Here is a 23,653-nt window from a genome sequence, read left to right as displayed (position 1 = left end):
TGGGTGTGGTTTGTTTACGTGAAATCTAAGTGTCTGAACTGTGCCCTGAGCAGGGCCAAGAGGCAAAGCCCAGGAGGGAGTTTGCTCCCTTGCACCAGCTCACCTAGAGAGATGCAGGCAGGTACAGGTAGCGCTCCTGGAGCCCCCTGCGTGTCCAACTGCCCTCCAAACAGACCCTCTGTCTCCCTGTTCCAATGAATACCTGACAGCAGGAGTTGGGGGAGTGCCTGGAACAAGCACCTGTAAGGAATCATGAAGGGAGGACTGATTTAGCCTTCTGACTAATCAGCATTTACAAAGATGCCTCAGCTCTACCTCAGTTTGCTACAGCTCCTCACCCTCAAGGTGTAAGGGCATCTCCTATGTGTTAGTGGCAGGTAGAAACATAACCACTAAGAGAGGCAGTTGAACTGAATTATTTTTTGCAGACCCAAAAATAAAACCAATCTGTTATTATGAACCTTTATTAAGCGGCTCACATTTCAGTATAAATCACACTAAAAAGATTCTTAAAAAAGATATTTACACTACAGTGCTGACACATTTAAAATGAAAAAATTGGTATAAATAAGCTCTATGGAAAAGCCTGGAATTGTCAAAAAGAATTCTGGCTCATCTTACAAAAAATATATATGTTAAATGTCAGCTCTACTCTAAAACCTACAACTCAAAATTATTTAAAGACTTCTTTATGTTAAACCTGCAGTGTTTACAGTGCATCTGGCCCTAAGTGCTTTGATACTTCACAGTTATGGACAGGCACTGAGGAATGTTACAAAGCTACATAACTATTTTCTGTAACAGATGCGAAGACAAGTCACAAACTTGCCTCACAATTTATGATCTTTACATTATTACATCATTAAGTTTAAAAAGGAATTTAAAACCATATATACAAATTTAGCACAAAAAATCATCCTCTCTTTGTCCATGCAATTTTGGATATGATAAGCTAGGTTGTCTGGTATCATCTGGATGTACGTGACCTCCAGAGCACAACTTGCCTTGCAAGTCCTTGTTGCCGGGTTCAAATTTAGAATCCATTTCCAACTTTAGTGATGTCAACTCAACATGATCCAGCCTAGCCTGAACATTCTGTCCCCCGACGTCATTAGGTGTCACTGTCTTTTCAGCAAGGTCAACATTCATGGGTTCTTCTTTTACTCGGAGAGATGCAAGAGGTTCATGTTTTATGGGCAAAAATTCCTGCTGCAGGTACTTGGTCTGCAGAGCATCTGGAAATTTGGTGTCTTCAGAGGTATCTTTGCTCATGGTACAAACTCTGTCAGTCTGAAGTCCGACAACTGAAGACTTGGAGTCTGCAGAGGTCCCTGCTTCAACAGTACTTGTGTTTTGAGAGAGTTCTTCCTCTGAATGATAGAGCTTGAGCCGGATGTGCCAAGCCAAACTACACACAGCTGAAACTGTTTTGAACTGGTGCACAACATTCCTCGGGATGAAATAAATGTCATTATCAAACAACTGGATTCTGGCATATCGAATGCCTTCCCTTCGCAGCTGATTAAGTTTTGCATCATCCACCCACTGGACACACTGTAGGGAAAAGGTGAGGGAAAGGTGAAAACTCTGACTCAGTACTCAGAGGACACTGACCATCAGTTCTTAGTGGGCTTACCTGTGAGAGTGGAGGCTCATGCAAATCTAACTGCATTCGCTGAACTACCTCCAAGAAGTCCTCAGCATGAAAACAAATTACATCTTTGGTTATACGAGGCTGCTCAGACCTACAGAAGAGTAAGTAGTGCACAGTCAGAGGCTGAAACTACCATGCTGCAGAAAATAACAAAAAGTCTGCAAGCAAGGATAAAGCAAATTCTTAAACTTAAAAATTCAACTCTACCATAGCCTACATTTTTAAGAAAAAAAAGTTGATCTAAAACACAACCTCGTTAAACTGGTTAAACAAATTAACTATGATTTTTTTTAAAGTGGAAATAAAGGCAGCAATAAAAGGCCAACAAAACACACTATTTTTCACTTCTATTTTTAACTAGCCTCTTGGCTGTCTAGATGCTGAAAGGCAGCTGTCCCAGATACACTGGGCTTACTCTATCAGCATTCCAACACGATGACCCCATCAGGCACCTGAGCACACAGCAGTGTGACTGGGAGCACTATGGCAACCACGGCTCAGCACCTCAGCCTCAAACACCTTGCTCAGAGTGGGAGTAAAAGCTGAATCTGCATTAGCTGCCACAATGTAATCACCCAGTAATGGCATCCTCCACAAAACATCCTTTAAAAATACATCCCTATTTATGCTCACTAGAGAGAGCTACACAAAAGCAAAGTCTGAATTAGGCTTTATCTCCACATTCAAGTTGTTAGGAAAAACATCTCTAGTTCCAAAGCATCTTTTCCACAAGAAATGCAAACCATTCATACGGTTCCTTGAGACATCATTTAGAATCAGCTCACAAAAGGCAAAAGCAGCTACAATCCCTGTAACTTTCTGATCTAAAGGCCAAACTGTTCCTCACAGAAAATATGTTAAAAAAAAAAAAGCTCCACATACTTGCTTTTGAGGGATATCTGCAATTTAAAAGGATTTTTAAAATTTAAATGTGATGACACAAAGATTTCATTTATAAAGGATAAAGCTCACACTGAGTAGTTTTCAAGGACAGTCTCTCAGACAGGAAGAACCTGGTAAAGATTTTTTTCCTTCCTCCTCCAGAGTCCCCAGGGCTGACAGGAATGCAGGTCCTCCTCGGCCTGCAGTGGGCACAGGCTGCAGGTCCAGGCACTGCCCATCAGGACCAGGGAGTGGAACCAGGGACAGAACCATGACCCACTGCTGTCCAGCTGCCTCTCCCACCTGCAGGGCCTCCAGTACATCCCTCACCCCACTTCCACCCCTCCAAAAACAGGGTATGAGTCAGACACTGAGGGCCTGGGGAGCAGCTGATGCAGCAGAGCTGAAACATTTCAGAAGCTAATAGATGATCAAGAACCCTTTTTAAAAAAAGGGATGACCTATTCTTATATAAAGATACATATGTCCTGTTAGTACTGTTCTAGGAAGGAAGCAATGATGTACAGCTTTTTAAACATAGGAGACATGTTTATTTTATTTAGGTCATGACCTCAACAAAGCAAAAAATAACGAGTCTGTGCCTATTTTCAGGAGAAAAAATATCCCAGATCAACAACTGGAAGTATGCTAGGGAGAATTTTCAGACAGCAAATTTTACAAAGATTAAAATGTGTCTCTGTATTTTGATCTCTATACTTCTAAAGAGGATTTAAACACTGAAAGCAAAAAGCTCCAGAAACACTTGTAATCAGTGGCATTAAAAACATTAACTACATTAATCTACCTTTCATAATGCAGGTATTTATTTTTAAAGTATGAATTTGCATTTGGAGTAAATGAAATTTAGACTCAAAATCAATTGAAAGATTATTCTGCACAAGAACTTCAAACGAAATCAATGCACTTTCCCAGCAGTGTCTATTCTGGTTCATGCATAGTCATTCCTAGTCTCAGTCCATATATATCTGTCCAAGAGGATGGATCACCAGCTCTGTGCAGCAATTCTGTCACAGAACACAACATTCCTTTTGCAAACAACTGAGAAAAAATACTGTCATATAATTTAAAATTCTGCATTTGCAGATTTTATCTTTAGCACAACTTTGAGATAATACTTTGCAAAATCTTTAATTTAGGTATCATGGACCTACCCCAAAGCAAAACTGTAGCACAGAAGTTCAGTTAATGTCCAAAAAGACATTAAATGAAAACAAAACATAAGATAACTACAGAAAAACCCATTTAAGCCTCCACTAGAGGAACTGCTAGAACTGGTTTTGGCAGTATTTTTTCCCCTTAACCCCATTCTTCAAAAGAATTGGATTCCTTTGGCTGTGACATGTCCAAACACTCAAAACTAGGGGTTTTACCATTAATATTTCTGGCCTAATGCATAAAGACTGGCAACATGACAAATTCCTATGACCATACAGAGAAGCACAACTGCAGTCCCTAGAACACAAACTTGAAAGCTGCTTGCTGAAACACAAAGCTACAAAGTGCCTTTTGCTGTCCCTGTAAAAATCCACCCAAATTTCCCACATAATCATCTTATAATTCAAAATTTCACTGGCAAGTTCATAAATTCTAAAGCTCACTTGGTATCACCTATGAAAATGGCATTAAGTAATCTGCACGATCACACCTGCATTTGTCAGATTTTACTTCAATCCTTAAAATGTTTGCTAGCAATAGTCAAGAGTTCTTCTGTAAATTGTAAATACTCAAAGCAATAAAAAGAAGATCATAATATAGTAATCTTACAAAATACCTCAAATCAAGATCCTGTCACACTTGGGAAAGGACAAGTTTTTTTTCTTCTTCAAAATCTTCAGTTTCTTTTTTCACTATGTTTAGTTTCCATGTCTGTCCTCTTGCACCATAACCTGCTTTTTGCTTTTCAACAGCTCTGTTCCTGTCTGTTCTGAAAGATACCATTTATCCCACCTAGCATTAACATTCATCCCTATCAGCTAAGAAATAAATCCTACTTTCTTTAAATCTACAGCAATTTATAAAGCTTTTTTTGCACACTCTATCCATTTTTATGGATTTAGTTCCGGCAGCCCAGGAACTGTCTTATTTTCTCCTCACAGAAAGCATTATTTTTACATGTATTATCTCATCACTAGAATATGTGCATTTTTACTGCCATAGTGCCTTAATCACCCCTGAATATCTCCAGCTTTTCAGGCTTGTTCAACTACTCAAATAGATTTTAAAAAGAAACAAAACAAAACTGAACAAAAAACTAGATTTTTCAACACTTCCATTCATGTTGTTTCCTTTAAAATAAATCCACCCACAGATTGAAAATTATGGCAAAACTAATACCTGAAATTATTTTAATGTGCTACATTAATCAATGATGCTTCATTATCATAAGCTCTGAGTAGTTTTCATCATGTAAGTACAGTGAAGTGGCTTTTCAAAATTACACCAATGTGGAAAGGGAAATCAGGAATTATAATTTAGACCAAATCAAGCCTGAAATATGTAACTAACTTCTATTGTGTCGCTTGTGTTGTATATTTTATTCCTCTCCATACATCAGTCATAAATTTTTTATTCTGAATTAAAATACATTTTCCATCTTTACACTGAAATTAAATGCTGATATTTCTTTTTTATTCCACACTGATAGATTTTCAAGTATGCTATAAAGCTATAGGATGAGAATGGGAAGTTCCCAGACACTTAAATTATTATCAATTCAACTTCTTAATCTCCACAGACATCCAAGTTTGGCAAGTGTTTTGTTTGGTTTCTTTACTTCCTTTGCTTCCTCCCTTTCTCTGATGTGCTCAGCAATTTAAAATACTCAGATCTACAGAGTTATCTCAACTCTTGCCCTGCTACTTCTGCTCAGTCTTAATTCACCACAGCATAGTCAGAAGTTGAAGGCTCCCACTGTCATCGACCTGAAGAGGAAGGAAACTGAAAATCTCAGAGCCCAAGAGACGAACACATTATCATCTGAACAACCCAGCTCTTCCCCAATGACAATTCTTCTACTTTCTGTGTCAACCACCTCATGCATTGTAACACAAATCCACATCATTTTATCCAAAGGGAATTGCCGCTTCTAATTTCTAGACAGACACAAAGAGAAAAAGGTATTTATACTGTTTACATATGCAAGGCTAACCTCCAAAACTAAGGTCATTCTCCATGGTCTGAAGATGTTGAAAAATGCCCTTTTGATCTGGACCAGGAAGCCCGTATTTTTATTTGGTTAACATGAAACAAGTTTCAAATAAAGCCCATTTCATTTCCTGAATTTCACACAGGAACACCAAAAAATATCACACAACTTCCAACAGGATTCTTCCAAGGTGAGCTTCAATAAATAAATCAAGGTGATAACAGCCATGACTTAGAAAGCAGAAGTGTAACAATTCTGCTCATCTCCAGATGACACAAGAACTGCCAGAAGGTCTCCATGTGCACCTGTGCCACAGTGACAGCTCAGTCTCTATGCACCACTTGAAGCAAAATGAAGTGTGAGGTGTTTTTACCTCTAACATGACTTCAGTAACAGCAACTCAATTATAGCTATTGAGCTGTCACTGCAAGGAACCTTTCTGGTTTCGATCACACAGAAAGCACATGCAATCTAAAGAGGGCAGACAAACATCTAATGCTCAGCCAGGACCTATGAAGTCTCCATTGAACCTTTAATCCTAGATTAACCTATTCTACACTCCCAATTATAAATGGCAATTCAAGCAAACATTTTTCAGACACTTAGGTGAAGCCAATCAACACGTACCACTCCCCACAGTGCACAGCCTTCAGCACTCCCACAGCAGCTGTGGTCTGGCGTTCAAAACCTTGTCCTATGTGATCCGCATGGGCTCGGGTCCGGTCCTCAAATAGCATTTCACGGGGTTCACTGGTTCGAGGTAGGTACTGCAAGTTTTTTATTTCATTGGTAGTTCTGCATAAGAAAAACAGTAACAGTGATTTAAAAATTTCTCTGAACTATCTAACTTCTATCATAGCCGATAGGACTGCTCATCGATGCAAAAAAATAAACTTTTTTCCCTTATTTTAAATGGATTTTCTTGTCATTCAGTTTTTGCCTATTCTTTCTGTTCATGTCACTGGGCACTGCTGAAATAAGTCCTTTTTACAACCTTCCATGAAGTGCTTATGATGATCCCACTGAGCATCCCTTTCTCAAGAGCAAACCCCAGTTCTCCCAGGTCACCAGACATACTCCAGTATGGGCAGGCCTGTCTTTGCCAGAACCAGGCATGATTGAGGGGAAGACACCTCCCTGTCCCCCAATCTGCTGTGCTGCTCATGCTTGAAATGGCAACTTTCCCAAGATGAAGGTGAGACTGACTGGCCTGCAGTTCCCCAGGTTCTGCTTCACAGCCTTCTAAACAACTGGAGTGGCACTTGCTTTCCTCCAGTCCTCAGGAACCTTTGCCAATTGCCATGACCTTTCAGAGACAGTAGCCTTGCAATGATACTGGCCAGCTCCCACTGCACTTGTGGGATGTGACCCATCCCAGCAGGTCCCAAAGGCTTGTGTCTGTCTAATCTGCATGTCTACTAAGTTTCTTAACCGATTTTCCTCCACTGAAGGAAAATAGCCTTCCTCCACACACTCTTACTACCTCCAAGACAGAGAATTCCTAAAAGTAAATCTCTCTAGAAAAGCCAAGGGCAAAAAAAGCACTATCTCAGCCTTTTCTGTGTCCTTTGTTCCCAGGCCCTTTGCCCCATTCAGCAAATGCCTTCCATTCTCCTAGCCTTTCTTCTACTGTCCACACAACTGTGTAAGTCCCTGCTGCCCTTCACATCCCTTGCCAAATTCAACTCCAGATGGTCTTTGGCTTTAACTGTATCCCCTTCATGGTTGGACAATCTCTTCTATTCCTTCTGAGGCACCTGCCCCTACTTCCACTTCCTATAGGCTCCCTTTTTGTGTTCATATTTTGAAAGGAACTTCCATGACAATTCCTTATGACATAAAATATTCAAGTTCTGCAGAGGCTGTCCCTACTCATCACCTAGTTCTTATACCCAATAACACAGCAAAGCTTAAAGATTTCATTTAATGTTTCTCTCCAGGTGAGAGAAAAGCCCTTGTCCCCAGAGGTCATAACACATCCACTCACATTTAACCACAGGAGTATCAATTCCAGTCTCATGGCATATATCAGTAATTCCATGCATGTACACATTTTCCTGAAGTTTTCACTTTAAAATTCTACTAAAGATCCAAAAAAGGACCAGCATCTCACGTGGTCAGACAGTAAAAACTAAACCAAAAAATTCCAGATTCTTACATAACAAAACAACAACAACAAAGTGATTTTGGAGATGAAGATTCACAGTAATTTGTCTTAACATACAATATCAAACAGTAAAACATTTGGGATAAAATGAATTTGTAAAGCAAAAAATACTAACCAGACATTTACCAAGTGAAGTAATTCCACTTACCTCTTCCTTTTGAAAGGTGACTTTGGCATGTCAGCCACAGGGATCATCTGTTCTCCTGGACGTACCCACATAATGGGACCATCATCACTGTCTTTACGACTCTCTAATTTTAAACTAGAAAGTGTTCCCCATGGCAGTGTACACTAATGGGAAATACAAGCCACAATTTTCAAGTGAGTTACTTTAAGAAAGTTGTTAAAAGCAGCCTTTATCTCTCACGAAGAAAGCCTTGATTAGAACACTCAATTATCTGAACAAGTACCACATACTCTCACTTTATTATTATAACAGCACTACACACCATGTTGTCCCCCTTCTCCCAGCCCATTCCCTTCTGTCCTTACTTTTAAGAAGGGTGATTCTTCCAACATATCAAGGAATTCAGGGAAGTAATCCCCCACCTCCTCATCAACTGCTCCAACCAGGCTGATCTGTCTCATTGGGCCAGCTCTATACGTACCATGAGAGTATGTTCTTTTTACCTACAAGTAGAATATGACAACAGAAGTTATACCGAGTCCTCTGTGGTGCAAAATCTACATTCAATGAGCACGTGTAATGGCTATGTGTGTGCTTTCTGAGAAGCAAGAAAGACTAAAAGAAAGACTTATTTTAGTTCTTCAGTCTTCAGTGTATTTAAGATTATTATGAAGTCAGTTACTACGAACTCAAAGAAAGAAGATCTTATTAAACATCCACGACAATTTGTATTTCAACACCTGAAGGTAAACTAGACTAACCATTCTTTGCCTTTCAAGGGGATAACATTCCAAACCAGTAACTCTGAAAATATATCAATGCATGTTATGCTCAGTACCTAGTCAATAAGGATTCTTACCTGGATTACTCAAGTCTAGCTGAATTTCTACCTTTTTTCTTGCAACAGGCCGAACTCTGAGTTACAAGTAATTTAATCTAAACATTTCCTCTGCTACTTATCCTCTCCAGTACCATCTCTTTGCGAGCACATTAACTGGAGCAAATTACAACAGTGAACACAAGGCTCATAAAGAGTTTGGACAAAAAGCGAGACAATGACTGTCACTCCTTCATTTTTGCTGTGCTGTGCTAGCACATCTTGTGCTCCCTTCAGACTTTCACAGCTGTAACATTCACCTCTCATGAGAAATCTTCTTTTGTGAAATTTGAACAGAAACATCGTTTTCAGGTTTTTTTTCAGCAATCTGATCTGTTGTGTTAGATCACCAAAATATTCAGCCATGAGATTGATGAGGATCACGTCCATTTTAAGACTCTGATTTCCTATTTAACAGGCTGAAAGACATAGTGGCATTATGAGGTGAAATACAAAGAGATCAGAAGAAAGAGCAGATGGATTACTGCACACACCAAGTAAGCCTCCTGTATGGCACCTCTAGGCATTCTGGATCCAAAGAAAGAAAAGTTAAAAAGTGCAAGGAAAACAGTTAATGAAATACTGCTTAGCTATGGTCCTCACCCAAACAGACCATCAACGTTCCTAATAGTTATGGCAGAGGAGAATTAACAGCAGTCCCTGAAAACACGGAACAATACTGTGCCCTTCTGAGAAACTCAACTAATGGAACCAGATCTTTCCAGAAATGCAGAACCAAACTGTTCTGATCATCTCAATCACCTCTCATTCCTCCCAGCAAACAGATTTATAGCTAAAAGTAGGACTTCACAACAGATCTTAACTAATGCTACAGCAAGCCATCACAGACACACTGAAAACAACAGTCCAGTAATATTCCCCTATTCCTCAAATCCTTAATCATACATTCCTGCAGGGTTCTTTTTGCAGAGACAGCTGGTGAGTTTGTGGTAAAATATCACAAAACATTCATTTCTGCTGAATCAGCATCAGCTCAGTCCTCATCTGCATTGACACAAAGCACCAGGAGCTTGTACAACTACAGCAATGAGCAAGGAAGAACCCTAAAACCACTTTCTGAAGCTACAGACACCCACAAATCTGCAACACCTTATTAAAAAGCCTAACATGCAAAAGGATGTTTCTTTCACTGATCTAAGTAGCTTAGTATTCCACCTGTCCAGTCCAGGATATTGCCATGCTGTTTTCATTTACATCCCTGATTAAAGAGAACATTTTTTTTGCTTTTTTCCATGCTTCCTTATGCTGCCTACTACCACTCTCCAAAGTAACAAGTGGTAAGACAAGAGAAAATGGCCTGAAGTTGTGCCAAGGGAGTTACAGATTAGATATCAAAAACATTTATTCACCAAAAAGGTACTCAAGCACTGGAATAAGCTACTCAGGGAAATGTTGTGTCACCATCCCCAGAGGCATTTAAAAGATGCATAGCTGTAGAATTTAAGGACATGGTTTAGTGATGGATTTGGCAAGACTGAGTTAACAGCTGGACTCTTAAAGAGGTCTTAAAGGTCTTTTCACCCTAAATAATTTTATGAGTCATATAGAATATGATAAATTGATTGTGAAACTACTCCAAGTGAAAACTCCAAAAATTCTCCTAAAAATACTAACTTAAAGCTTGGCAAAGCTGTGAAGCTTCCAGCTGGATCAACCCATCCATTGGGCTTATATACCACTAGGTGTTGGTAATGAAACAAAAAGCCAAAGTATTTAACTGCAGCATAATGCTTGCATTAAGAATGATCAATTAAGAAATTTTTCATTTGTTCCCAGAAGAAGACCATGCTGCTGAAAGTTAAAAATGACCACAACTTTTTCAAGCATTGTTTGTCCAACCCCTTTCACCCTATGCTCTCCTGATCAACCACCCTCTCCAACCAACACAAGGCTGTACATTTGCTTCTCAAGATCCAGCTTAGGAGAAGAAATACCAATATGAATGCTCAAATAATGTAGAAGTTACAAATGATGAGTGGTTTCTTCTGGGATCATATTCAGAATCACATCATTGCAAATACAGAATGAAATGTTTGATTGATTATGAACCCTGTAGTGGCTTAACCCCAGGCAGCAGATACTGATATTACACCCCTTCCTCACTCACCTCCCACAGTGGTGAGACATGAGAGAACAGGAAAAGCAAGGAAATACAAGCAAGGGGTCCAAATATGCATAGTTTATTCAGTGAAGAGAAAACTGAAAAAGAAAAAACCACTAAGTGGTGTTTTCCACCACTTACCAACTCCCACAAGCAGAGTGATGCCCAGCAGTCTCAAGCAAAAGGCACCTGCTAGTCAACCCATCAGTCCCCTCAGGTTTTTTTGCTGAGCATGGTGTTATACAGCACAAATATCCTTGCACTCAACTGGGACCAGCTGTCCCAACCACGTCCCTTCCCAGCTTCTTGCCCACCCCAGCCTACTCACCAGGGGGGTTCTGGAATCCCTGACACTCTGCCAGTGATGCTCAGCAACAGCCAAAACACCAATGTGTTACCAACAGTTTTAGTCACAAACCCAAAACACAGTCCACAAAGACAATTATAACCCATCCAAACCCAGTATAATCAGGAAATAAATCCATCTTGGTGATCAAAGGGGAAGATTTCTCTCTCTTTTCCCTTCTTTCCTGATAGCATTAAGTTCTCTGAAGATGAACAAGGAGCAAGCCTAGGGAACTGATCTGAATTCAATCCAGGAATTGCCTAAAAAATTTCTCTATTTTAGAAAATAAATAAAAAAAAAAAAAAGGTAAAGACATAGGCCATAAATACTAATGCCTGGCCAGAAAGAACAAGAGAGTTTGAAAGATAAAGCAGCTGTGGGCAAGTGGAAACCAATTCTTATCTCATCCCTTCCATGAACTGGGTTGTAGGCATCCTAAACGTTAGTCTTAGAGGAGAGGTTCATGCTTCAACTATATAATCTTAGACAAGCATGTATAAAAAGGTGAGGTCATTCTTAGTGAGGAGCTAATTTTTGCTCACTCCCAACTTAAAATGCTGCTAAGTAATAGTGTGAAAACACCAAAACCTCCCATTGATGTCTGACCAATGACAAACATAAAACTAATCCTAATAAAGACAACAACCAAATAAATATAACCTATGGATATTAGATAACAGCAACATTTCCCCTTCCTTTTACTGTCGGTATCCTTTGGCTGGTTTGTTCATAGGAGGAGAAATAGATTGCTCTATGTATTTCTAAACTCACAAAAACAATATTGACATATTAAAACCAGTACTTATCAAATTCTATATTAAACTACGCACTGACCACTAATGAAGCACTATATATATGAAGTATTATATATATACCTTGTATAAAATAATCTTCACAGATGTAATTTTACAGTTTACACTGTGACTGTTTTTAGAATTTTACAGACTTGCTCAAAACTGGAACAATTTAAATCCATAATAAAAGGACAAATCAAGAACGTGCTGCTCCTTCTAGCATGTGGTCAGGAATGAATACACACAAATCACCAAGTATATGCAGTGTAATACCATGGACAGGTAAAAGAGATAGAAACATATATAATTATAAATGAGGCATCCTAACTTCTTTCTTCTCATGTAGCTTACCCTTGAAGTATGTCACCTAAAAATACACAAAAGGAGACTGTCATTCTCTTGCATCATAGTAATGGAAAACTGTAACAGTAAAACCACCACTGAATCTACAATTAGTAAAACTTGAGAATTATCTGCTTCTGTGACTCGCATGGCCTCAACGGATTCTTTTAATGCAATAGCAAATGTTTTGACAGAAACGTCTTGGTGTCTGACAGGAATGTGAAGACTAAATGCAAAAATACATATACATATAAATACCAAAGATATATTGGAGCATTTCCATCCTACAAATGGAAACATTTTAGACGCTACGCGTTAAAGATTTTCTGTTTGAATAAATCAAAGTGGAGGGAACAATCCAGAGAAATCATGGATTTCAAGAGAGGAATTTAAAAAATGCACACTGGGGCAACTAACAACTGAATTCCTATTTTTAACATAGTAGGATGTAGGTTGTTGTGGGGTTTATGTGGAAGAGTTTTTTCCTTAATTGAAACTAAAATTTTCCTGTTAGAATTTTAAGATTTAAATTTATTTCAATTTTTCACCTTTAAAACCAAGAAAAACTCGGAAAACAGATCTCAAAAAAAAAAAAATAACCAACAACAAACAAAATTATCCACCAACTGAACTTAAAATAATTTCAAGAAACCCATGAAGTCCCACCAAAGACAAACAAAAAAACCCAAAAGCATTACACCACCTAAGAATCCTAAGAATATGCAAGGACATTGAGGGAATAGAAGGTGCTGCTACACAAGTGCACAAGCAATGCACTTACACATTGGTATCTCTGAATAGAAAACATCTAATTTCAGAGTCTGTGTTCATCTCAAATGCTACAGCCTTGAAGAGGCCATCACCATCTCTGCTAACTTGGTACATTTCAATAAAGTGCCCAAATGGTTTCTGCTCCTTGCCAACTTGATTCAAATCCTTAAATGCTTCCTTACACTTCCAGTTTCAAATGGGAGCCAACACTGAACAAATATTCATCAAAATTGCTTGATTTTACAAATAGTCTTTAACCTGTTTGGTTTCTTTTTACTATTAAACCACATGTACTTCATACTCCTTCCTTCACCTTTTTTAGCTCAGGGCTTTAGTGTCAGAATGGGATGTCTTGACAGTTCTGGCATTACTCAATTGTCATTAAAAATCTAATTTCAACAAATAGTTTTTCCCACTTGGAAGTTTCTGGAAATGCAATCCCAAGATTTATACTGCATTATTAGTTTCACCAGCATCCTTTTACCACTGTACTTCAATTATCACCTGGCATGTTTCATCTTGCATATGAAATCCTCGAATAATAACATGGCCACGTTTTCAAAAGCAAAATTACTTCACTTTTACTCTGAATTCCAGCAACACAAAAAGAGTGAAGCAGTTTTGACAAAAATTCTTGACACAGAATTTTGAAAAATAAATTAAAAATAAAGGATAGAATCAATTAGATACCTTCGTGGAAAAGCGATGTAGCTAGATCCATGACAGGGTCAGCTCAGACCCTGTCTGAACTGCCAGTACAAACCTCCAGGGTTTTATTTAGCCTTGGGTTCTGTCAATACAACATATGTGACTAACAAGATTAACACAAGACTGTCATCTAATATTTATTGGATGCAATTATCAAGAAGAAATCTAGAAAGGTAACTGTTTTCTAAGTGGAAAACAAATGAGTACGTGTTGCAGATTTCCAATGTCATTCCCAGTGAACTCATTCTTTGTTCAATGGTATTCAGTACATGAAAATTTCTCGTGCTTCAAGACAGTATGCTGCCATCACGAATCAAAAAGTCTCTTATATATAGTCCTACAAATCAATTTCTTAAAATATTTTTTATTTTAGATTTTTTAGATAAATAACTTTTAAAAATTTTTAAGCAGAATTTTTTAAAGAATCAATGTCTTTTAGATTAAAAAAAAAGACGAGGCAATATATTTGCTTTAAGAGACAAAATTTAACTTTTCATCATCCAGAAGGAAAAAAAAAGTAGGCTTAATTTTGGAGGACAGCAAAAAATGTTATACCTTTTTAATAACTAACCAAATATTTGATCAGCTTAAAAGCAAGAAGCAAATTCTATTGAAAACAAAGTTCTACTGAAAACTACTGAAACACACTGAAAAGACATAGGTCCAATATAAAATAATTCTTTCTAGAACACAGGAAAATAACACAACATATGGAAACAGATGCACCAATCTTAAATAAGGAAATGAAGCACTAACCCACTATTTGAGATTTTCTTTAAAAACTATTTTCAGCAATTCCCCTGAAAAACTAAAGGAACTAATGATTTCAAGTGGGATTTCACAAATTAGAAAATAACTAAACAGCAAAAACCTCTCTGCAAAAGAAATGTTAGAGCTAAACAAGGACAGCAAGGAGAAGATAACATTAAAGAGGCTAAAAGAAAAGGGGAATGACAAGCTCTGTGTGCAGAACCTGAAAAAGTGAGGACAACCCCTCACAAAGTGACACCACAAACATGAGCTGTCATACCACCACAGGTCTTCCAAAAAAATGCTTATTAACATTTGACTATTCAGTGTCCATCACAGCTAACATAGCAACATTAATTTTTTCCAAACTGGGAAAAAAAGCAACAAAACTTATTTCTCTGAAGATGCAATTGTTTGTTGTTATGGAATGGGGCTGATTTTGTAGACCCATAGGATCCTTGAGCTAACTCTGACACATTTAAGCAATATAATTTGCTAACTCAGTAATAAAACCAATCTCTCAAGAGTAGTTAAGCAGTTCTGCCAATTAACGAAACAAACGGAACTCACCAGCTCAAGAAGCACATCTTGGCACAAGAATATGCAACTGGGAGGAAAGAAGGAATGAGGACATTTTCTGGCAGCAGCAGCAGGTGCCAGATTGGCTCTGGCCATTTGTCTAATTGCACACCGTATAGTTACAGTGATCTTTCCTAACGTGAACAGGCTGAATGAGGTGCATCCTCTCATAGCTACAGCTAAAGGCAGTAAGGCAAAACAAGACAAAGCTTTAATACATCACTGAGAACCCCAAGTTGTGTGGTGCAGTTAAGACAATGGAAGGAAGAGATGCCATCCAGAGGCTTGGAAGATGGGCCTTGTGACCCTCATGAAGTTCAACAGGTCAAGTGCAAGGTCTTGCATGTGGGTTGGGGCAATCCCAAGCACAAATACAGCATGGAGAATCAACTGAGAGCAGTCCTAGGGAGAAAAGACTGGTAGGTGCTGCTGGATGAGAGGCTGGACATCGCCCAGCAATGTGCACCTGCAGCCCAGAAAGCCAAATGCACCCTGGGCTGCCACCCCAGCAGTGTGGGCAGCAGGGCAAGGGAGGGGATTCTGCCCCTCTGCCCTGCTGAGACCCCACCTGCAGGGCTGCATCCAGCTCTGGGGTCCCAGCACAGGAAGAGCATCAGCCTGTTGGAGCAAGTCCAGAGGAATGCCATGAAGATGATGAGAGGGCTGAAGCAACTCTCCTATGAAAACAGACTCTTGACAGAGAGATTGGAGTTGTTCAGCCTGGGGAAGAGAGAGGGAGACCTTAGAGCACCTAAAGCAGACTACAGGAGAACTAGACAGGGACAGTGTACAAGGGCATGTAGTGACAGAACAAGGTGGAATGACTTCAAATTGGAAGAGGGCAAGTGTAGCTATTACAGAGAATTTCTTTGCTGTGAGGGTGGTGAGGCACTGGAACAGGTTGCCCAGCAAAACTATGGATGGCCCATCCCCAGAAGTGCTCAAGGCCAGGCTAGACAGAGCTCTGAGCAACCTCGTCTAGTGCAAAGTGCCCCGTCCCTGCCCATGGCAGGGGGTTGGAACCAAGTGGTCTTTGGGGTCCCTTCCAACACAAACCGTTCCATGATTCTAACTCAAAACCACAAAACCAGTTCTTCAGATCTGGAAGACAGTAATGCACAATCTTGAAGAAACAGGTGTCAAGAAGACAGAGGAGCTAGAAGCTATTTAGCCTAATTCCAATTCATAGAAAAAACAACTACCGACTACCTAGAAAATAAGATAGTAAGAACTTATAAACATGGTCATATTTTAAAAAAACCAGAAACAATCAAGTCAAACTAACCTTTGTTACTATGACTGGATAAACTTGTTCAGAGGACTGGCAGACATCTTGACATTTGACATTTCCATTATATTCTAAAAACTGTTATAGAAACATGGTAAGCACAGTTTTGTCTGTGCTCACATAACTATCTAATTTTAAGGCAGGCAGCAAGGATCCTTGCTTTGAAGGCAGTATATCCTCATAAAACCCCCAGGTATCACAATACTGCAGGTCCATTACAGGAAAGGATCAAAATTAACAAGATCTTGAAACTGGAGAGGGGGTCTGACTGCAAAGGATGTAATTCAGATTAAACAAAAGTATGAACTACACTCACATACATATTTAATGAACTGCATAAACCTGAAAAAGGGAGTGACTCAATTAGCAGGAGCTGCTGCTACAGCAGATCACAAACTGCTCTGAAAAAGGAAGAAATAGATATAAGCAATATTTTGCAAGACACAGCAATCTTCTCATAGTCTTTGACATCAATACACCAGGCAGCCACTGTCAATTTTTAGTACTGCATATTAAGAAAAAAAAATGGATGACTGAATTGAACATAATGGGAGAACACTAAAGACTAATAAGAGTATAAACATGCAATCACAGACTGAAATAACTCAAATTACTTGATCTAGGGAGAGGGGGAAAAAAGGAGCTTTTAAGCAATCTTCAAATAAAGAGAAAACTGAATGAAAAAGATAAATTGTTTGCCTTGTCCACTGAAAATCAGAATAAAAGGATAAGCGGTCAAACAAGGAAAAAAATTATTTTACAACGGATTTCTTTGGAAAGAGTGGAACCACGTTGAGATCTCCTGCTAACACATCAGACAAGGACTTGTCAAATATAGCTTTAAAACAGTCCATCCTGTTTTGCAGCAGAGGAATTGTATGTTTGTTGAATTTGCTGTGCAGCATTTTAATTCATCTGTACTAAGAAGTTGCCTCTGATGCAAGACAGTAAAATCAATGCACTAAGCATTGTTCCTGTTAAACATCAACTGTGAGCTTTGGGGTTTCAGCACAGCAATAAGAACTTACACTTGCCCAACACGAAGAAAAAATATCAAGTTCAAAATATTAACATTTGTCTCAAAAGCACTAAATAGCTTAAGTGAAGTGATGTAAGCTGCAAGTAGGTGGCAAAAGCTGATTATTTATGTTCTTCAAAATCCTCATAAGAACCTGACAAGACTCATGGCTATTGGATAACTGATGCAGCTGTTGCCAGCTACACAAATAGAGCTCAGGGAAGATGGAGCTACAAGACAGCTTTTCACCACCTGAAGGACTGACTTATTGGCTACAAGGATATCCAGACTAATTTCATTTTGCCCAGTTACAGAAACTGTCTGACTGAGCCTTCCAGTCAGTTCAGAAAGAGCTATTCCACTAACACAAAAAAATTTTAAGGACTACTCAGGCATAGGCCAAATCTGGATGAAGAAAAACTCCCCAGTTCCTCTCCTTGCAAAACTTAAAGGCCAATTCTCATTAGAAAGAATCAGTTTCAAAACTCCCTCCTGCAGCTCACAAATCTGCGTCCCTTATTGTCTTCTAACAAGTAAAATTACAAAACTCCTATTTGACACAGGTGTATTGGGAAGCAAGCTGAAAGGAGTTAGCTTTCAACTCTAAAACTCTGAAAACCAAGTAAATTACTTGAGAGATGCAGACCTTCCATGTAAACTTAGGAGGACTCCAATTTGACCTCAGCAATTGAATTTACTGTGCAATATGCCTCTTGTCACAGAACTTGATGACTTGGAAATACGCATTACTTAAAATCAAAAAAATCCCAAACCCACATCTGTCACAAAACAGGAGGTGGAAGATTGAGTAGTAACAAAAGGATCGACTTGAAAAACAAAAATTGATAAAACACTCTATAATACCTTCCATTTCAGGCTCAGTTCAACCTTCATTCTTCATTTTATAACACTTTTTTGATCTTTTTGAATACTTACATTTGTCAGATTGATTACATGTGCTTCATAAGCTCTGAGAAACCATCAAAGAACCTCTTGTACAAAAGTGAGCTTCATTTCAGTGTTTTAGTTAAAATTAGCATAAGAATACCCAAGTTTCTTAAAGCTGATGAAGTCCAAGATACATACTCAAAGCAGACTGGATAAAAATCAACTTCCTACTTAGACCCAAGAAAACAAATCCTTCCTCAACTAAGGCTATACAAAAACCTCTAGGCATTGCTCAGGCTGCTCAGGACAAGGAACACCATAGCACAAAGCTTGGGCAATGGACAAACAGAAAACTAAATACATTTAAAGGTTCATCAAAATACACTGCAACAAGATATTATAATCCATTTAAAAGATTCACAAAGAACTTAGTGAGACAGGATAATGTTCTCAATCTGCACAAAATGTAACGAGTCAAAAAGGAGAACAAAAAGCTAACAAAACATTTTAACTGTAGCAGACCATATGGGGGAAAAAAATAAAAATAAATAGCCAAAAGTAAAACAGAGATGAGAAAATCGTAAGGAAAAACAGAATCAATATCTAGGCAACCAAGATACTGACTTAAATATTCCAGGAAATAGGAATGCTGCACAGAACACAATGTTTGATGCTTGCCTGTACATGTTATTTATACACCATATACTCCATATTTAGCAAAAATACAAGGAGCCAAGTATTTTCTGTCAAGCAACCAAACTCAGAAGTGATAAAATGCCATGAAAACTGAGGAAAAAAATGAGGGAACACAAAGAAAAAGAAGATACCAGAACTAAACCTCTAGCCAAGTAAAGCACAGCTTAGACCACAGAGCTGATCAGTTGAATGCTGTAATAATACAGTTTGGCTTCTTTCATCTACCACAGACTCTCTTGGCTCCTCCTGCACTTACACAAAAATGGGGAATTATGGTTTCAACCCCAACGAACACAGGACTGGTTGAACTACAGATGTTGATGTTACCATTGTAATATCAATTTATCCTTTTAGTAAAATAATTCTATTATAATTCACAACAATAGAATTCTGGCTTTTCTTAACTACTTCTTTAGGGTAAGTACTAGCTCACAGATATGCCTGTGTTAATGCTACCCAAGACAACCAGTTGGATTTAAGGAACATACAAGGACAGATCCAGCTTTTCTCATATAAAATGGCTAAAGAGAGAGCAGCTCTGGAGAGCTGCCCATCATATGTTCTGTGATTTTTATTACTAATGATTCAGTTTACATACTCAAGAAAAACAGTGACTGTAGCTCACAGAATATTCATATTCCATGGCAGTAGACAATTTCTCAGCCAGCAAATGCTCTCTTGCAGCAACATTTTAGCTCTGCATATCCTTGTGGATAATACACATCTGAAATTTGTCAATATATGGAAGTGTTCTATGCAAATGCTTATGCAGTCAAAGTGGAAAAAAAAAAGGCACGTTCCTCATTAAAAAGATGACAGTGTAACTCACACTTGAACTCTAATTGTCTCAAAAGTGAAGACTAAAATAATTTAAAACTGATCCATACAACATCTAAGTTCACAAATATGGGAGTTAAAAGAGTAATTGTGAGATAATGCTGACATAATTAAAAACAGGATTGAGTTACTGTAGAAATTGTTTCAAACTCACTGTAGGGGCTTTTTTGCAATAACATCATCAAGGTGAAAATCAGACAGATTTTTTCCTGAAAGCCAGTGCTATAAATAATTTCTGTGCAACAGAAATGTACTTTCTACAGCAAGTCAATAGACAGCAGATGTGATGTTTAATCAGCAGCTGTTGTTAAGAGAGCATACAGTCATTTTTCTCCAAAAAAACTTAAATAAAAATATTCAAAAGTTGCCAGTCAATCTATCATTTAACCTAAGAGCATTCCAGAGAATTTAGCCAAGTGAGGAGAAATGCAAAGGTTTAAGGATCAAATCAGTAGCCACATTAACCCCCAAGTGCTTCTTTAAGGATGCATTTAGAAAACCCAAACTACAAATGCAGCTAATTTATGTGCATTATGCGAGTTTTTACGTATAACATTATATTAATGCATTTCAGTTTTATAACAAAGTTCATATAGATAAACTAGTCTTCAGAAAGCCACAGCTAAACCATTTTTACCCTCCAAAATTCCTGGTTAATCTTCAGCTACTGAAGCAAATCCAATGAAACCTACACACACAAGCATGCAAACACTTGCCCTCCCACCAAAAATCCAATTTGATGTCTCGGTTAACAATTTTACATCTCTTCTCATCTTCAATAATGCAGAACTGACTTATTAAAGAAATCCCTTGTTTCTAGTCTTCTTTGTCATCCACATAGCAGAGCTAATAGCAACTACTCTAAAAAAAAACCCCATTCACAGTTGTTTGAAACCATTATATGACTTTAGAAAGTAAAATGCATAACCTCTTACCTGAGCATGAAAATTTGACATAGTCGTTGTCTCTATATCTTTCTTTCCCAAAATCTCCATTTTCACTGGTGAATTGGGAAAATTAAACGAAAAGTAGTCTAAAAAGTCAGGTAAATAAGTAGCTGCCCCATGAACAATACCCATTACATAGTAAGCTGCACAGTTTTCATTTTCACTAAAAACCAGACCCACAAACTCTTCTGCAAATCTCTCCATCTCCACAGGAGACAAGTGGGAGAGTTCATTACTGTAGGCATGGATAACTGATGCACCTCCGTTAGGCTGGTGCTCAATATGAATCAGCTGTTTGAACTCCAATGTGTCCAACCTTTTGAGTTTATTTTGAACCCGTGGCTCCTTTAACGAGACAAATGGAAACTCACTGTTCTCTGGTATCTTGGACTCACAGTCCTTCTTGGGATCCATATTTTTCCCATTGAAATCCTTAAGATGATCATCTATGATGCCTTTGGTTTCCTGATCCTCAATATCAGAAACCAATCCTGAGCAGATGGTCTGAATAGATTTGCTGTACATTTTTGGACGCTTCCTCTTCTCGTTCTCTTTATGTTTCTTTTTCTTTTTCTTCTTAACTTTTTTAATCTGTAGCTCTTCTGCATTGGTTTTTGGTTTCTCCTTCCCACCTGTTGAGAGTTTAAAAAAAAGATCTCTTAAGGTTTTTTTAATACAAAATATGTATTTAAAGATTGGGATCCAAAGTCACCAAAACCCTCACACAAAGACCAGAGACCAAAAGCAAGGGTCACAATGTATATGTTACCAAATCTGAGGAGGGTAAGAGACATCTGCCATAGTCACATTGCAACTGCAAATAAGCTGAGACAACAAGGAAAATACATGACAATAACCCAAGTTTCCCAAGGCTGCTTTCAGGATGAGTTGCAGTCCATCATTCCCTTTAGCTGTGGGCATTAGCAGTTAATGTCCCATAAAGTCCAGAGATATCACAGGAAGGACAGCTGTCCAACACTGCCAAACAAGGGACTTACAAACCAGCCATGGGTAAGTGCTCACAGGAGTGAGCTGCCCACGAGATGCCACTGCCAAAACTGACCTTGTCTGATGGACTTCTTCACATGGTCATTCTTTCACAACTAGATAAACTTTGTTGAAGTAGTACATGTGGGAACATCTAAAAATTGATCCCATATATATCATAACATAAATAAAATTAAAACAAAAGACCCATTAAAGAAAACGCTCACAAAAAAGAAACTAGCTTCAAGTTCACACAACATACAAGCTGAAGTGAAAACAAACAGTCCTAAATGTCCAAAATGTCCTAAAGGCACTAATTACTTATTTGGGGATAACACATTCAAGTGATTCCCAAGGTAAATGTTCTCACTTGTTTTAAGCAAGTGAGAGGTGGTTTTTTGGTTTTTTTTTGCAAGTAATAGAAGTGGTAGCCAAAAAAACTTCTAGCACTACACTGCTCTAAGATCAAGCAGTCAAAATGATTTAGCACATAGTAAAACAAAGTTAGTGGGTATATTTCAGCACGAAGCTATATTCACACCAGCAATTCAAGATCAGCATATTCAAACACAGAAGCTTTGAAGTTTAAAAATTGTGTATTTCATTACAAGATTAAGTAATATGAAATCTGCAAGAGTTAAGTTAATGAGTCTCTATTTTACTATGTTGCAGTAGACTATTTTCAGCTTGCCATCCTCTACCCAAGTAACTTACAAGAGTCCTTTAAAAAAAAAAAAAAACAGTGAGATCTTGGTGCATGGAATCACAAATTCTTGCTGATGATTAAGAGGCTGGACATGGAAGATGCAGATACTGTAATGGAGGTAAAGGACAACAAGCAATTAAGACGCTTGGCACTGAGTCTCTTGAGGTTTGTGATAGCAGCTAAATACTTCTGGAATTCCTCAAGTGGAGGTAGATTTAGTTATCTCTCTGGATTCTGTTTTCCCACAGAGAAGGGAAGGAGAAGTGCCCTGAGGTCACCTCATTTCTTATTTAGCCCAAACAAGGAAATAGATTCTAAGATTTCTTAACCTAATCCACACAGTTAATAACTACAAAGACTCCCCTCACTCACAATCTGATTTAACACAGCACACTCTCTGAACACAATTTCACTTTTACCTAAGTTCAACTGTCAAAAAGCAGAGTATCTTCATAGAAGTCTGTCCTTTCTTAGGCTAAATTTAATGTAAACCCAGCATCAAACCTCTGCAATAGGACTCCATCTTGTAGAGGCAATATTCACCACTTCTTTGTTAATATCCTCTTTCTGTCACCAGAGTCATTAAGTCTAGTGGGTATGAGAAGACCAGGAAGAGCAGCAACAGATGTTCAACAACTAAGTACCTCAACCTTAAAGGAATCCTGAAAATAGTTCGTTCAGGGTGGCAGGGTCCTTGCGTGTAATGTCATCACCTGACAAAAATCACCTACTGCTACATTCTGGGGGATTGTAATGGTGTCATTTTGGCACTAGCACCAGGCAGTGGGAAATAAAAACAAAGAAATGGTTTATGACAGTGGGCAGTTACCTACTGCAGGCTTTGAAATCTCAATACAAATCTCAATGCAGACCTCCTCCTGTCTGCAGGAATATATAATCAAAAGCATCCACAAGTATACAGGTATTGCAAACTCTTACAAATGCTTTAAGTTACCATTTTAAAATTGTTTCACTCTGAATATGAGAATTTTTGGCTATAC

General features: G+C 38.3%; 1 protein-coding gene across 2 annotated transcripts in view; it reads right to left on the bottom strand.

Annotated features, from left to right (window-relative positions):
• Window positions 1-448: 448 nt before the first annotated feature.
• Window positions 449-23,653, bottom strand: part of RSBN1L (round spermatid basic protein 1 like) — a 44,072-nt gene continuing 20,867 nt past the window's right edge. Inside the window, exons 3-9 of one of the 2 annotated variants that reach the window (XM_014869057.2) lie at window positions 21,331-21,591; window positions 20,948-21,012; window positions 8,362-8,499; window positions 8,018-8,160; window positions 6,330-6,497; window positions 1,637-1,745; window positions 449-1,554 (exon numbers count right to left, since the gene is read on the bottom strand). In XM_014869057.2, the coding sequence (XP_014724543.2) occupies window positions 901-1,554; window positions 1,637-1,745; window positions 6,330-6,497; window positions 8,018-8,160; window positions 8,362-8,499; window positions 20,948-21,012; window positions 21,331-21,591 (1,538 nt within the window). In that variant the 3' untranslated portion in view covers window positions 449-900. Of the gene's footprint in view, window positions 1,555-1,636; window positions 1,746-6,329; window positions 6,498-8,017; window positions 8,161-8,361; window positions 8,500-20,947; window positions 21,592-23,653 lie in introns of both variants that reach the window. The other variant, XM_014869056.2, reaches the window with a different exon arrangement.

This window comes from Sturnus vulgaris, chromosome 5 (assembly GCF_052056855.1).
Source record: "Sturnus vulgaris isolate bStuVul1 chromosome 5, bStuVul1.hap1, whole genome shotgun sequence".
NCBI classification, from domain to species: domain Eukaryota; kingdom Metazoa; phylum Chordata; class Aves; order Passeriformes; family Sturnidae; genus Sturnus; species Sturnus vulgaris.
Note: the sequence above shows the minus strand (reverse complement) of the source record. Positions and strands in the feature narration are given on the sequence as shown.